The sequence below is a fragment of the Gopherus evgoodei genome, chromosome 11, assembly GCF_007399415.2.
Source record: "Gopherus evgoodei ecotype Sinaloan lineage chromosome 11, rGopEvg1_v1.p, whole genome shotgun sequence".
Lineage (NCBI taxonomy): Eukaryota > Metazoa > Chordata > Testudines > Testudinidae > Gopherus > Gopherus evgoodei.
Window position 1 is genome coordinate 18,483,582 of NC_044332.1, and position 16,673 is coordinate 18,500,254.

The window sequence follows — 16,673 nt, forward strand, 5'->3', positions numbered from 1 at the left end:
AAAACAGAAGGTTTATTGGACAACAGGAACACCGGTTACAGCAGAGCTTGCAGGCACAGTCAGGACCCCTCCACCGAGTCCTTCTGGGCTTTCAGGGTGCTTGGATCCTAGCTAGGATACCCTGAATTCCGCCCACACAGCCCCAAGCCCAAACTCAAACTGCTTCCCTCCTGCCACCCCCTTCCTTTGTCCCCTTCCCGGGCAAAGGTGTTGACCTTTCCCCTCCCTTACCTAGCTCAGGTTACAGGCTCTGGCATCGTCCATCCCCTAAAGTCCTCCCCTGCTCTCCCACTCCCCACACAGACAGTCCCTACTCCATCACACCAGCAAACAAGCAGAAAGAGGAAGATACAGCTAAGATTAAAAACCAATGACTACGGCATTCTCAAAATATAAAACTGCTGATAAGAGTGGGAATGGAACAGCACGGAAGTCATTGGTAAAGTCACCACTGCACACGGCACTAGATTACACAAGACTCTCTGATCCCGAGAAGAGCAGCACTGCACTGAACACAGGGTCAGGTCACCAGAAGGCTTCTGTGATATAATACTTCTGTGGTGTAGATCCAAAATGGACTCTGGCGATACCACCACTGGTCTTTTACAGAGGGTGCACTGTGTGTCTGTATGTGTGTGTAGCCAGATGTGGTAAATAGCCCTGAGCTGTACTAACAGGTGCACTTACTTTTCAGCCATCACTTTCTATTTTTAATGGTGTTAAAAACATCTGAATGTCTGGTAATGCACGTACCTAAAAGACACAGTCTCTTAATCTGATATGGCCCAAGATTCCTATGAAAACGAACCTATCCTGAGGCAGGTTCAGTAAGAATGATTCCAGTTAAGGTGCCATTCCTACATGCAGTTAAGCTTGCTAGGACCAACTGTAAAAAAGGGAATGTAAGGAATCCTCCATCCCAGCCCATGTTGACAAAGTCCAGTTTCAGGCTATACCGCTGCAGTCACGGGATTCTTCTGCCTGGAATCCTGATGTCTATATTGGTATTGATCCGGGCTGCTCCCACGCTGCCCTGTTCGGCCCATTTCATTATAAGCTGGCACTCTGTGCGGTTGGGGAGGTGAAGGTGGGACATCCTGGCGGAGGGGTCCCTTGTGCTGGGTGGTTAGTTGCTGGCTTGGGTAATACTGGGGATACCGCAATTCTGCTGCCCTCATGTCTTGTGCACGAGAGTAGTTTCCTTTAGAGGGGTGGACAGCAGGCTGCCCTCCTTGGTAGTATGGAAGATCTCGCTCTTTGTATATCACTCGGGGCCCTGTTAAATACTCCATTGGTTCTGCTGGGCCACACCTGGGAAGGAAGAAAAGACATCTAGATAAATAAAGCAGTATTCCAAGCCAGCAACACACTGTACTTAAAGTTCTACATTTAATGTGGGACAGGAAATGGCACCTCAGCTGCAACTTGACCTGATGAGTCAAAACAGAACATGAGAGTAAAAAAATCCTCCCAGCTACATGATGCAGTATTTCTAATTCACAGGATACTGGGCGCCAGGGTCCTGCGCCCATCACAGCCCACTGACAAAGGAAGAGCTCTGCAGCTCACAAAGCCAGCCTCCCTTGATCCGTTTGCCATAATGGAAACAAAGATCCTTCAAACAATGTGTGTTTGACTGTGTCTTATCTAGCCTGAGGATAAACAGATGGAGTTTGGGCTACAGCTTTGCAAATCCCATAAGCCGCATGTGCACAAATAATCACACCTCCCAGCCCTGGCCCACTTTTTTCTTCTAACATGTCAGACTGTAAAACTCTCAAAACACCATAGTTGGAAATCTTGGAACTCCTGGAAGAAACAACAGGGATGTTAGGATACAGTATCTGTGTTTCATGGGCTAGCCGCCAGTGAGGTTTCAAAAAACCCCTGTGAGCTGGAGAGCCTGATGTTAAGTCTGCTCTGTAACTTGTCTGCATCCATAAGGGTTTGGCAAGCTCTGGTGCATGTGAAAAGCAACATGTGAACATGTAATCCCAGAGGATGTGCTATAAAGTCCCCTCTGTACCTTTCTGTGTCTTAAATGCCATGATTTACACTAACGAGGGATTGATATTTCTCCCTAGAATAGTTTAACATGTGATACTTCTAAATGGCAAAAATAATTGTTCTGCACAGATATGTCACTGCAGCATCCACAACAGTTCAGCACAATTAGGAGTTTTACCGTTGTGACCGAAAATGTCCTTATACTTCACTAGGGCAAAACCTTCCATTGACTTCCGTGGAATTTTTGGCCTGAGGACAAGCTGAAGGAACTGCAGGATTTTGACCCAAAGAGAAGACTGAAAATGTAAATTAGACACACCTGCCCTGGGGCACAGGACTACACCAGCGGTTGTTGAAAAACTTTTTGTGGATTTATTAAAAAAATCTCTGTTGTAAAAGATATCAGGTGTCCAATATGCTGATGACTTTCACTTCTTTCACCAAACTCTCTTTTGTTCACACAGGGATTTTATAAGCATGCTTCTCATTGCTTATCCCGGGCGCCCCTCCCAGATGCCATCGAAAATTGTTTTGCATGAAGTGAAACACAACATGTGGTTTTCTGCTGCACTCATTTAAGCCCATGGGGTAAATCACAGACATAGGCAATGAACAAACATTATCTGCCTTGAAATGAACCTACAACACTCCCCCTGGAATCGCTTAGTGCAAATGTTTCCTGTTTAAAATGGAAAGAGAGAAAGGAAGAATTCCAGGCCTTGGACTTTTAGGACCCTACGGTCCCCAGAGACGTTTTGCTTTAAAAACAGAACATTATAAAAGACAGGCCCTCCTGTTTTTTTCATGAGACAGTCCAGGCAAAGTGCTGAAGGGGTTGAAGCCACCCTCTGAGATACTAAAAGGACTCTTAACCCACATGTGTTCAGACAACTGGTATCTCTGCTCTCACACACAGGCCTTGCAACAAAGTCTAACTTCCACAGCAAGCCAAAGGGCTGCTCTGCGTGTTTCTATCAGAGGTGGTAAGAATGATGACAAGCCTGGTGGACAGGCCATCCACACCATACCTTGCAACTGGAAGCTTGTCTTTATGTGCAAGAGAAATCAAAAGTGGAAGCAGTTGTGTGTCAAGGAATAAAACAACGGGAACAAATGTTAGTGTGTCATACTTGGCACTAGTTTCCTTTCCAAGACTCGAGAGACTAGCAATTCTTAAAAGGATATTTGTCAAGATAATGGTCATACGTTTTCATGTAATTTTTCTTAGCTGTTATCATTAGACAGAATTTTTGCTAAATTGTGTTTTAAAAAAATCAAAATAATGCAAATGTGCTTAGGACAAATGCAAAGCCCAGAGGGAATCTGGGCAACTTTGAATTGGGCCCTTAATGCAAAGCAGAATTTATGATTTTAAAGTATTTCAAATGTAATTGGTGGAGAACAGATTTGCTTAAAGCTGCAATCAGACTTGCTCTTGGAACAAGCTCCTGTGCATCACGAGTTCACCCTCAACGGACCTTCACTCTCCAAGGGGTTGGATGTGGCAAAGAAGGAGCATTACACAGTGTGGAGGAGGGGCAAGAGGCAGTAGAACAGGGGCTGGCAACCTATGGCACACGTGCCAAAGACGGCATGCAAGCTGATTTTTAATGGCACGCTGCTACCTGCTAGGGTCCTGGCCGCCGGCCCCGCTCAACCTGCTGCCGAACCCAGGCCGGCAGCCGGGACCCTGGCAGGCAGCAGTGTGCCATTAAAAATCCTGCCCAGCCTGGTCCAGCCCGCTCTTTTCCGCCCCTCCCGCCTGTATTTGCATATGCTTTTCTGACCTCCGTCACTTCCAGGGGGAGGTTGTGTTTCTGCTTGGGGTGGTGAAAACAGTAGAGTGGGCCCTGACTGGCACACGAAACCTTAAATTAGAGTGAATAAATGAAGACTTGGCACACCACTTCTGAAAGGTTGCCGACCTCTGCTGTAGAGCACAGGCGCTGACTTCCTCTGTTTCTGGGGGGGAAGGGGGAGGCTCTACCCCATTCCCCCCCTTCCCCGAAGCCAGTGTCTCTGCTCCACCCCCACCTCGTTCCACTCTCGCCCCCACTCCTCCTCTCCCTAGGCCGCTCCAGGCACCAGCGCAGCAAGCAGGTGTTTGGGGCAACCAAGGGGAAGGGGCGGCACGTCGGACTCTTCGGCGTCAATCCAGCAGTGGGTCCCTCAGTCCGTCTCGGAGGGAAGGACCTGCTGCCGAACTAACGCCGAAGAAGGAAGCGGCGTGGTGGAGCTGCCACTGAAGTGCCACCGATCGCGATTGTGCTTTTTTTACTTTTTTTCGCCGCTTGGGGCAGCAAAAACCCTGGAGCCAGGTGCCTCCTGCACCCTGCTGAACAAGGCAGGCAGGAGGCACTGGGAGGAAGGGGTAGGAGCTGATTGGCAGGGCTTCTGGTGGGTGCTCCAGCTTCGGAGCACCCATGGAGTCGGCGCCTATAGGGAATGGCTTCTTTTCAGGAAAGTTGAGTGTGCTGGGGACGTGGAACCATTCAGAGTAACATTTGGGAAGGAAGAAACCAGGTTCCATGGTAAAAGTATTGGGATCTGGTTTGATGGCCAATTTTACCCATGCAGGGCGTTCCCTCTACAGGCCCCTCTTCACCTCTTCTGGGGTTGGAGTACAAATGGCTCAGCTATGCCTATGGGGTCGGGATTGGCAACTGGAGGACGGTCAGGCTGGGGAAGGAGTGGGTAGAGCCGGGCATGGTTCCACTTCACGCTTCAGAAAAGCCCGTGTGTTAATACTTGTGCAGGTTCCACCACCCTTCGGATAAAAAGCCACGAACGTTTCAAGGGAGTTTCTGTGGGCAGGGAAGGCTGGGGGAGCCTTTGCAATTCTGCTCCACTGGCAACCCCTGAGGAGAACAATCTGAGGGAAACTCAACAAAGGGTCCTTGTAGATGGGTCAGCCCCCCTTGCCCAGCTCACTTCCCAGGGTATTTCTGAAGGAGAGGAGGGGATGACCCAGGCCATTGTTCCTATTTATAATAAGACCTGGATGTTGAAACTGAACAGTTCCCTGATGATTCATTCTAGATCATCTCATGATCCCTTCTGGCCTTTAGCTCTATGTTTCTATTACTCTCTCCCCTCCCCTGCCTCATACTTGTTGGTTTATTATGGGTGATTACCTCCCAAATCCAGGCCTGCTGGCATTATTGATTTTAAAAGGGTGTTAGAGAGTGGTTTGAAGCATTTTTTGGAGCCCCCACTCCCCATGTCACATTAAGCAGCGGCTATGAATTTTTAAGACGAAGAAAAGGAAAGAATAGCTGGTGCTTGACCAACCCTGAACGTCCCTTTTATTATTTTTTTCAAGTGGACAGAAAGTCAGTATTTTTAAGGCAGCATCAGAAATGCCATCACCAGAAAAAGCTGCACTCACATGAATAAAGGGAGATTTGGGGGCAATTTCTAAGAATGGTGATTCCAGAGAGTGAATGCATTGCCACTTTGAAGCACCTCAATTTTCATCTGACCTTATACAGTCTGCTTGTGTGTGTTATTACTTTTCTTTAACAAAAACAAAAAAAAAACCAAAAAAACCCCATAAGCCAAACCAAACACCTTTTCAATTGCAGCCCCTTGGACACGGTGTTCATTTCTGAGTAGAAGCAAAACAACTCTGCATTTTCTCCCAGCAGAGGCCCTAATGAAATTCTTTCCCCCTCCCGCTCTGTTTTTGTTAGCTCCTGGTGGGTTCAGAGTTCAGAAGGCTGGCTCACACCTCCCCAGTGACCCACAGCTTGTGGGTCAGACCAACAACCAGAAGTGGAAAATCACTGACCCATGCGATCCATCCAAACCCCACAAATTGGGTCAAGCAGGTCCAGCCACTCCAAAGGGCCTGATTAGGAGCATGCCCTTTAAGAGGACACGCTGAGCATGAACTGCTCTGTGTCAGCTGTTTGCTTTCTGGTCAGTTGTTTGACCTAGGGGACCAGGGGCTTAATGTCTGGCTGCAAATGGGGAACTTACACAACAGCACGGGAAGGAGCTGATCTTGTAGCCAGGGGCGGTTCCCGACCCCAGCACGCCAAGCGCATGCTTGGAGCGGCATGCCGCGGGGGGCGCTCTGCCAGTCGCCGGGAGGGTGGCAGGCAGGCAGCCTTTGGCGGCGTGCCTGCGGAGAGTCCGCTGGTCCCATGGCTTCGGTGGACCTCCTGCAGGCACGCCACCGAAGGCTGCCTGCTTGCCGTGTTCCCTATGGCATGCTACTGTGCTTGGGGTGGCGAAATGTCTAGAGCCGCCCCTGCTTGTAGGGCAGCCTTTTACTGACTGGTTGACTTGTGCCTTTCCCCAGTGAAGGAGTAGGGAGCAGAAGATGCAGGACCAGCTACGTTAATATACTTCTCGTTAAGGAAGTTGTAGAAAGAGAGAAGTTGGAGCACTGACTTCAAGGAAGGAATCAAAGCCATTAGAGCCGCATGAAAACTCTCCTCCCAAATAGTGACCTGATGTAGGCAAAGTGCGTTTCAAAAGCCTGTTTATTGAATTGTGATGATGGGAAATACGATTCCCCACCTCCACAGAGAAGTATGGCACAGACAGAAGTCGTGCAAACTTCCCCACACTTCCTGCCAACTTGTTTCAACCTTAACCTACTGGCTCAGAGCTGTGCTGGTTGATCTTCAAAACACAGATCAGTTAGGAACTCTGACCCATTTCTGTAATTAGAAGTCCAATATAACCCTTGTTTTAAAGACGACCTGCAAAGGATGATTAAAATATTGTGCTTGTGCGCTATTTTACTTCTTGCTGATGGTTAAAGAAGGCCTGAACATCTTTGCTTTTGCTGCTTGTTTTTACCTTAGAAATATCAAGAATGTCTGACATTCCCTGGTTTTGCTATGAATCTCAGAGAGCTTTCAGGGTTGTTTACAACCTAACTGAAAGGAGCAGACTCTTTAAGGAAGATCTTCCTCTTTCCAAAATGTTCATTAGTGATTGACATTAAATGGGTGTCAATAAAAAATGGACTACAAATCGTTTCCTCTCACTTGCTCAACTTCTGCTCTCTTGGGTCTTGTGATGTCCCCATTTCAGTAATTCTCCAGTTAGCAGAGAAAAGAATTTCTCCTACTCTGACAGGAAGTACTTGTTGAAATACACCCCAAGAAAGTCACATACTTTGTTGCCAATGGAAACCCATACTTGGCTGCCGCCTCTTTTGCATCCTCTTCCATGACTGTGTAGTCTAACTAAGCAAGAGATCCTGGGTGATGGCATGAGGTAACAAAGGCAGTGATTAGAGTGCCAAAGAGAACAGAGTCCTGTCTGTGTCCCAGGATGTCAGCAAAGCATTCTCTATATATGCATCACAATGGAGTGCTGCCTGTTCTCTGTGATAAGGGCCCTAACTACATATAAAGAAGAAGATACAAACCAAGAACAGATCTAGGAATTAAATGAGGCAAACAATCAATCTTATAACAAACATACGAAGTGTTTCTTCTGAGAGTAGACCGTATAAAACTGTTTCTGACTTATATTTTAAAAAATCCTGGCTCAATGGCTATGTAGTCTCGCTCTCTGATATTTAAAGTCACGGCACATAACAGAGAAAGCAGTGCTGGTTCTAGGCACTAGCACCAAAAACTTCAGCAGCTTAATATTCACTGTGCAATACCTAAAGAGTCACTGCATGGGTCTGAGTTTCATTAAAGTCTCTCATTTGCAGGCTGGTTACTCCTGAAACAAAATTTTTGATGCCATTTCAAACCAACATTTATCAATTAAGATCACATTTTTTGCATTTAAAAAACTGAATGAAACCAAATTTTGTATCCTATTATGAGGGGGAAACTGCAGCACAAGGCGTTGCTCTGTTGCTGCTGTCAGTGAGCGATGCCTGTACCTCTCGGCAGAAGGCAGATGTCTAGCAATATTATACTAACCTCAAACACACCACACACAGATTATTTATGGGCTGAGCTGGTGAAGGTGCTTTCTCCTCCTGTTCTTTTATCAACAATGCACAACTAAAAAATCAGATAATGTAAACTAATACAATCCTAATGTCTCATGTAGCACATGCCACGCAGAGAGAGCTGTTTTTAGTTGGAGCACTGTTGTTTGGAATTCCTTCAGTGTCAGATTTCCAGTTACCAGACCCCTCAACCCTCGTGAAGGCACGAATGCGGTTGGACAGGATTAGCAGAACACTTTGCAATGTATATTACATAGCTTTGATTTCTATAGGCTTTGCGGACCCATAAAAATAATGATCATTTCATGACCTATATTACTGGGGGGGGGGGAATGGAAAAACATCTACTTTTGCTACTTGTGTTTGTTTTGGATTGCAAGGAGGAGACGTCCCTCACAGTTTGCTGGGAATTCAAGCAGGGATCAATTACAGACACAAAGCAGATACCTAGGGCCTGATTCTCCGTTCACAGCAGTTTTACACTGTTGAAACTCCTCTAACTTCAATAGTTACCTTTGACTGATCCTAGTGTAAGAGCTTGTCTGCACAGCTTTTGTGTTGCTATAAGAAAAGAGTTAATGTTTTGAATATAGTTTAGAAAGTAGCAAATTCCCAAATATGTGTGCAGTTAGACCATACAAGGGTGCTTATATTGGTATAGTTATAGCAGGACAAAAATTGTGCGTAGACCTGCCTTAAGTGACTGGAAAATCAGGCCTTTTTCTTTTTGAAAGCATATCATGGATAGCCTCTAATCAATACAAAGTATTGGAGCTGACTGAATCACAGAATATCAACGTTGGCAGGAATCTCAGGAGATCATCTAGTCCAACCCCCTGCTTACAGCAGGACCAAGCCCCAGACAGACTTTTGCCCCAGATCCCTAAATGGCCTCCTCAAGGATTGAACTCACAACCCTGGGTTTAGCAGGCCAATGCTCAACCCACTAGCAAATGCTAGTCAGAGATCTTATGAAAACATAGCTTCTGCTGGCAGGGCACATTTTAAGGGGGTCAGCAGGTGATGCATGTTTATGGGCACTGGAAGAGAAATGATGGCAGAAGAACACGATGAAGAAAAATAAGGTCTTGGATGGACAATGTGGTATCCTGGGTGGATAAAAAGGACTATTCATCCATAAAGAGATTGGCAGAGGATCATACAGAATGGCCTGCCATGACTGCAAACTTTCTGTAATGGAGACTCCACAGAAGCAGCAGATAGGGGCTCATTTTGAGAGGTGCTGGGCACCTGAACTTATTAGGAGTTGAAGATATTTATCAGGTGTTCAGCGCCTCTCAAAATTGGGACCCAAACAGGGAATTTAGCTACTGCTGACAACTCTCCAAGAAGGCCAAAGGATGTACAGAAAGAATAAACAAAAATGCAATTTAATAACCTGAAAGAACATTTTAAACTTCTATCATGAGATGACAATAACACATGATGTGAGGCTTTCCCTAGGGAGCTTAATGATTCCTTTTGTACATATGAGCACCATCGTAACGGTAACTGTAATGAGCCTCTGGTAGAAAATAGGAATAAACTGTGCTCTAGTCTGGCCATCATCAGAATTTAGGGAGAGATTTTCACAAAACACTCAGCACTGGCTAGACTCTGCTCCTATTGAAAGTAAGTGTGAAACTCTCATTGATTTCAGTGGAAGAATTAGGCTAACTTTTGAAAATCCCACCCTCCGTGCAAAAGCCACCTCCTGCCCCCTAAATCCTGCCTACAAACATCAGGAGCCATGACAATTAAGTAATTAGGTTAAAAACCTAAAAACTCCAAGCACAGTGGTTGGTATTTTATAAGTACCTGATACGGATACAAGACAACTGCTGTGGTAATTTTCCCGAGGTTGCTCCCTCTCATTTTGTTCATATGCTCTCAAGCGTGGTACATCTCCTCTGGTGGGGTATATGGAATAAAGAATTGCCTGTTGAGCAAGACATTTCTATTCTGTGATCTTTTCAAGCTTATAGGAGTCTTAAATAGATCGGTAACTTAAGTGGTGAGTCCTTACCACATGTCATTTCGAATGTTACTCATTATTCGACACTGCATAATGCCTTGTAAGTTATTAACCTCTTGGCATAAGCAACCCAGTCTCAATACTAGACAGTCGTGTCTCTTGCACTGGGAACCTCCATGTACCATCATGTGAAAGGCCTGGATTAGATTTTCAGGTCCCCTTGGCCTTTTGTTTCCTAGATCAGCAAGCGCTGAAAGCTCACTATAGAGACGACTGTTCTCAGCCTTTTGCACACTGCAATAACTTCTCTGACCAATCAAGGGAGTTATGCATTAATGGGAATCCTATCCAACCTGTCTTGACTATTGTAACACTGGGGTCTTATGACCTGTGGGCAGGTGTGAACCAAGGAGAGATTTTGTGCCTGGGGAGGGCCAGAGGATGCTGCTGGTGGCAGTGGTGGTGGCGGGGGGCACGATCAAGTTACATTCTGAGCGTAGAAAAATCTATTGAATCCATTTTTATATGAGGAATCTTGTATTTTCAAACCTTAAACAAATGAAGGGCTATTTTCAGTATTACCAGCTCAATACACTAAAAGTCACTCAATATTTAGAAGAAAAAATATCAAGCTCACACATCTGAAGCCAGCAAAAGAAAAGAAAGTTCAGGACCCTGCTGAATATTACATTTAGATTTAGACTCATACCCAAGGATGAGAAATACTGAACAGGTGAAACACTGCCACTACTGTGAGCCATGTTACACTGAAGTCTCTCTGGATGATGTTATTTGTATTACGTGAACCCCTAGAGGCATCCAGTTAATATTGGGACCCCATTGTAGCAGGCACTCTAAGAGACAGTCACTGCCCACAAAAGATTACTGTCTAACTAGATAAATCAAAGGATAACGGGGAAAGAGAAGAGAGGGGGTAAGGTGACTTGACCAAGGTCACCCAGCAAGTCAGTGGAAGAACCAAGGCTAGAATGCAGGTTAGTCCAGTGTCCTACCCAGTACTGCTGCTTTGCTGGGTGCTGCCAAGGTGGAAATTAAAGGTCCCAAAGTGTTTTTAAAAAGGTAATCCCAGTGCCCCATCCAAAATTTTTTCTCTTAAAAAAAGCACACAGGTTGCGTGTAATGTCCAGGGCTGCATGAGAGCTATTGCTGAACATATAATAGTTCCTCCTTTTGCCTGCACACTCGCTGAACTACAAGTATCCAATTCATTCTGCACAGCACTTTGAACGACACTAAAACCAAATTCCATTCCATTTGTCACATGAATTGAATTTAAAGCACAGTGATTATTCAGCTATGTTGTTAAAATGATTTTCAACAAATAATAGAAATCATTAAAAGAGTCTTTCGAAGTAATAACAACCCAAGCTGAGATTTTCACTATTCAGCCATTGGGATCTGAACATACTCTCTGATCTTCAGCAGGCTAGTAAAAACCTGTAAGAATGGGTTATTAATGTTATTACCAAGCTTTTATTTTTTTAAAAAATCATTCTTCATCTAACTTAAAGCATTCCTAGCAGTTTTCCCTCCATTGCCATGATGGAGCACGGCTGTCAGCTCCACCTCCCATGGTACAAACTGGGTGGTAAAATCATGCTTCAATACATAAAGGAGATATACAGTTGGAATTAATGGTAGCTGGTTATTTTCCTTTTCATTTCTTTTTGTTTCTGGATTCAGTTACACTCACTGAGACGTCCTGTTTTTTTTTTTTTCTTCCTTGCAGTAAAACCAAAGCTAAAAGTCCTAAGGAAGCTGACAGTTGCTTTTGCATAAAAGCTTTTGTTGTCTTCTTTAGATGCTATTTCAACCTGCATAGTCTCCAAGCCTCTGATTTATTGATTTGTTCCTAAACAACTCAAAGAAACTGTAAATTCATCCTTTATTCCCTATTTGTATTTTGTTTGAATCTAGACATTTACTTCTACACACATTTACATATGCTGATAGACCAGGGGTTCTCAATCTTCCTAGCCCTGTGACCCCCTTCTGACAACAAAAATTTCGATACAACCCCAGAAGAGAGGTCACAAAGCTTGAGCCCACTGAAGCCTCACTGCCCTGAGTGGGGTGGCCAAATCTGAAGCCCAAGGGCTTCAGCTCCAGGCAGGGAACCTGTAACCTGAGTCCCGCCACCGAGGGCTGAAGCCCCCAGACAGGGGTCTGCAACCTGCGGCATGCGGGCTGATTTTTAGTGGCACACTGCTGCCAGCCGGCGTCCTGGCTGCCGGCCCCACTCAGCCCGCTGCCAACTTGGATTATGGAACCCCAGATCAGCAGCGGGATGAGTTGCTCAGCCCACTGCTGGCCTGGGGTTCCAGCCGCCGGCCCCCTGCCAACCAGGGTTCCAGCCGCCGCCTGTGCTCAGCCCGCTGGTCTGGATGGACGGAACCAGGCTGGCAGCAGGCTGAGCGGGACCAGCGGCCGGGACCCTGGCTCGCAGGGGCAGACAGACCCCAAACTGGCAGTGGGCTGAGTGGGATTGGTGGCCGGGATCCTGGCTGGCAGCGGCAAATGGAACCCAGCCGGCAGCGGGCTGAGTGGGACTGGTGGCCGGGACCTTGGCTGGCAGGGGCAGACAGATCCCAGACCGGCAGCAGGCTGAGCGGGACAGGCGGCCGGGACCCTGGCTGGCAGGGGCAGACAGACCCCAGATTGGCAGCAGGCTGAGCGGGACAGGCGGCCGGGACCCTGGCTGGCAGGGGCGGACGGAACCACAGACTGGCAGCGGGCTGAGCAGGACTGGCAGCCGGGACCCTGGCTGGCAAGGGCAGACAGACCCCAGACCGGCAGCGGACTGAGCGGGACTGGCAGCCGGGACCCTGGCTGGCAAGGGTGGCTCAGCTCGCTGCTGGTCTGGGGTTCCATTTGCCGCCCGCACTGCCGGTCTGGCACGTGCAACCTTAAATTAAGGAAGACTTGGCACACCACCTCTCAAAGGTTGCCTACCCTTGCCCTAGGGCTTCAGCCCTGGGCAGTGGGGCTCAGGTGTCAGCTTCAGTCCCGGACCACAGCAAGTCTGATGCCAGCCCTGGTGACTCCATTATAACATGGTAGCAACTTTGGGGTCCTAACCCCCAGTTTGAGAACTGCTGGTGTAAACTATAGATTTCTCAACATACTGTGCTCCATTAATACTCCACTAACCACTCCCCTTCAGCTAGTCAGGAAACATCAGCTGCAATAATTTATATAATATAAATCTAAAGGTTTATAATAGGATAAGTGACTGAACATATAATTTTACAGCTGCAGTTAAGGCACTTACAAAGTGTTTAAATCTCCATATTTGTGAAGGTTAATCAGGTAATTATACCTGACAACTACTCACTTTGTATCCACAAGCAAGGTTACAAATGTTGTGGGGCTCCTCAAGTTTGGCCCTAAATAACAGGGGCCAAATCCTGGAACCCGTGCACACCTGTGAACTGGGAATCTCCCAGGCTGAGAGGACGGGAATCCTCCACCCAGTGCATGGAGTAGCTGTAGTGTTGCCTAGAGGCTACAACAACATTACAGCTGCAATAAACCTTGGAACTAGGGTACATGTGAGCTGTGTTTATGCTGGTTTATTCTTAAAATCTTCCACTGTTACACTAGGGTAAGCGCGGCTGTATGTGGGGAACAACTGTAGATTGGACACACTCTAGCTAAAGGTTTTACACTGCCTACAGAATTACCTTTTTTTATATTGCTGCCCATCATCATAGTATCTGAGCATCTTCCAAGTAAAGTCAATAGCAAAGTCTGCAATGGACTTCAGGGAGTCTCTGCCATTTGTCCCCTTTCTGTCTCAAAACTGAGGAGCAGGGCACGGGGTTTTTACCACCATTTTGCCTAATTCAGATCAGACCAGGTGTAGCCCTCTTTTTACACTAGAGACAGTGCAGTATGCAAGACGATTTAAAGAAAAATGACAGTGTAAACACCACCACCTTCTGTGTAAGGGAAATGGTCAATAGATCTGCCTAGTCATGGATCCAAGCTCTTCCACATCTCAACCCTTCCCCATGTCTCTAGAGAAACAGGAAGATTCCACAGAGCAGAGCTCTGAAGATCACAGAGGATGTAAAGTACCTGAGCAGTCTCCCCAGTCCAGCCCCATTCCTTTCCACAGCACAACTGCAGTTGAAGAAGGGCCAAGATATGGCCACAGGCATTGCAAAAAGTTAGCTAAAAGTAAATATGTAATACTGACAGGACTTAGAACTAGAAGGCTGTAATCCTGTTGTAGTGATAGATGGCTACTGAGAGGTTAACCCATGGCTCTGTAGAATGAGTGTTTGTGCCCCATCTCTGTCTGAATTCTCTGTCTCTTGCATGCATTTTATAAATACTGCATGTATTAACTGCTATCAGGTAGTTAAGGAGTGTGAACTTACCATTCCATTGTTTTACTTGTTTCTAAAGTCTTTGCTATTCTCTAAAATGGCAGCGCTGGGATGGTCTGCTTATTTGATTAGATTAAGGTGGTTTAATGAACCTAATTCTAGTAGCTGGAAGAATATTGTACTGAAAAGTGAGGAACAGCTGTGAATCCATTTAATTCTTCAAATGCCACCTCAACACAAACAAAGTGTGTGTGTGTGTGTGTGTGTGTGTGTGTGTGTGTGTGTGTGTGTGTGTGAGAGAGTGAGTGAGTGAGTGAGTGAGAGAGAGAGAGAGAAACATCAATGCGACGTTGTGACTTTAACTGCACAAAATTCAGGAAATTCAAGAAACAGTTCCCACAAGCAACTGTAACTCAGCCCTTTGTGCATATGTAGTATTTTTATTACTATACATGGCATTAACTTTAATGCTTTTAGATATATATGAGCAATGGGCCCTGTTCACAGATGTGGAAACCATAATTGCTGACTTTTATGTGCTTAAAAATTTCCACATTAACATTGTGGAAGTATTTTTATTTTCATTTTGTTGCATTTAATTTCCTTCTTTAAAAGCGTAAGATGCACATAAACAATTTAGTGCATATTCCTAGGTATTAGGCTGTGTGCGGGGGGCAGGGAGGGGAAGGGGGGATTTCCACAGGATCTGTGTGTGTGTGTAGGGGAATCTTCACACACAGACTGCAGAGGGCCATGTTCACATGGTACAATAGCCAGTGAATGTGTGTAGGAGTGAAAGCACTGGGCCCAGACATATCCTTCAGTCCGTGCCCACCTTGGATAGCCTCATAGATCTATATTTCATGTATAAGATGTGCACCCCCTGAGCCACGGCATAAGGGAACTTCCATGCCAAGAGGAGTGGTAGGATTTGCCCAGAAGTGAGGGAAATAGAAGAAACAGTACTTCCTTAGTGGAGACTGTTGAGAATCTGGAAGATACTTCAGAGTGGTTTAAAGAAGGAATCTCTCAGTTTGGCCAACTACGATGTAAATAATTAAATTCTAACACTGAAACAAATATTTTACATAATGAATCAATCAAAGAATTATCCTTGCTCCAGCATATTTAAATCAAGGAAATCATCACTGACAATAAAGACCTATTAAAATAGCTCATTGAAAGCCACAGTTCCCCAGGCTGCTGATTCACTAATGAATAACAAAGGTCACTTCGATACAACACAGTGTAATGTATTTTTAGACCATACAGTGCAATGTATCTTTGTGCAGGATGTTTGTAAAAAGCATCAGGATGCTTCCCAGAGGGAGGTAGAGCAGAAAGAATGCTTTACCATGGCTGAATACAACAGAGGCAGGAAGGGCAATAATGCAATGAAATGAGAAACATGGTGGCATAAATTAATTGCTGTTTGGTCCAAATACTTCAATAAATTTTGGATTAGGCCTTTATAAAGGGAAATTACATTAAGAATAGAAGAACCAAATAAATTCATGAAATATCTGTATCCAGGGAGTTCCCAGCAAGTACTGTAGTTAAGGCTCAAAATCAACAACCTAATGGAGAAAGTGAACCCCCCCAAAGTACTAGATTTGGATTGCTAAGAAAGCCCATAGCACATATTGAAAAGTTCTGTTACATTATTTTTTTCTAAGAAAAGAAAGACTGGAGTAAAATTATTTTCTAACTTTCAAATACATTTTCATTGTCCAGAGAGAACTCTGAATTCTGCATGCAATCAGAAAGGAACAGGATATTGCACTGAATGGATCTTAATTTCATTCTGTGGATGTTGTATCTAATTAGGAACAGAGGTATCAGACCAGTGGGCTATCTATTTCAATATGTTGCCTCTGACAGTGGCCAGAATCCAACCTTTCAGAGAAAGTTTCACAAAATTCCATTGTGGACGACTATGGCATAACCCACCAAATAAGGAAGCTTCTTTCCAGCCTCTTCAGTTAGTTGTTGGCTTATGCTTTAAAGCATAAAGAAAATATTTTTAAAAATTCAAACAATTGTAAAAAATGAAGCCATAAGTTCTAGAACACAATTCTGCAGTAAGAGGTGGATCCAAAGCTGCAGAATAACAGAACACTTGGTGCAGAGCCTGTGCTATTGGAAGTTATCAAAACCAAGTTTTAAAGATTTTCAGTGCAAGATTTTGAGATAAGCCAAGATAAAATTCAGATCCTGAATTGAGCATCTATCCCCAAAATTCAAAGGTCTGGGGTTTGGGAATTGGCAAAGCCCATCATAGAAATAAGCATCAGCTCTGATGTTTACACCCAGGTCTGTACTTTTCCAAAGTTCAGGACTGTTCCGATCTGCGGTTTTGGCTCACATACATCTACAGCAGCCTTCAACTACCTGAAGGGGAGTT

The 16,673-nt window shown here is 45.3% G+C and overlaps 1 protein-coding gene across 1 annotated transcript in view; it reads right to left on the reverse strand.

The window, feature by feature from the left end:
* Nucleotides 1–329: 329 nt before the first annotated feature.
* The window catches only part of PARD3B (par-3 family cell polarity regulator beta), a 693,368-nt gene continuing 677,024 nt past the window's right edge, over nucleotides 330–16,673 (reverse strand). Inside the window, 1 exon segment of the mRNA XM_030579423.1 lies at nucleotides 330–1,311. Within this exon segment, the coding sequence (XP_030435283.1) occupies nucleotides 951–1,311 (361 nt within the window). The 3' untranslated portion in view covers nucleotides 330–950.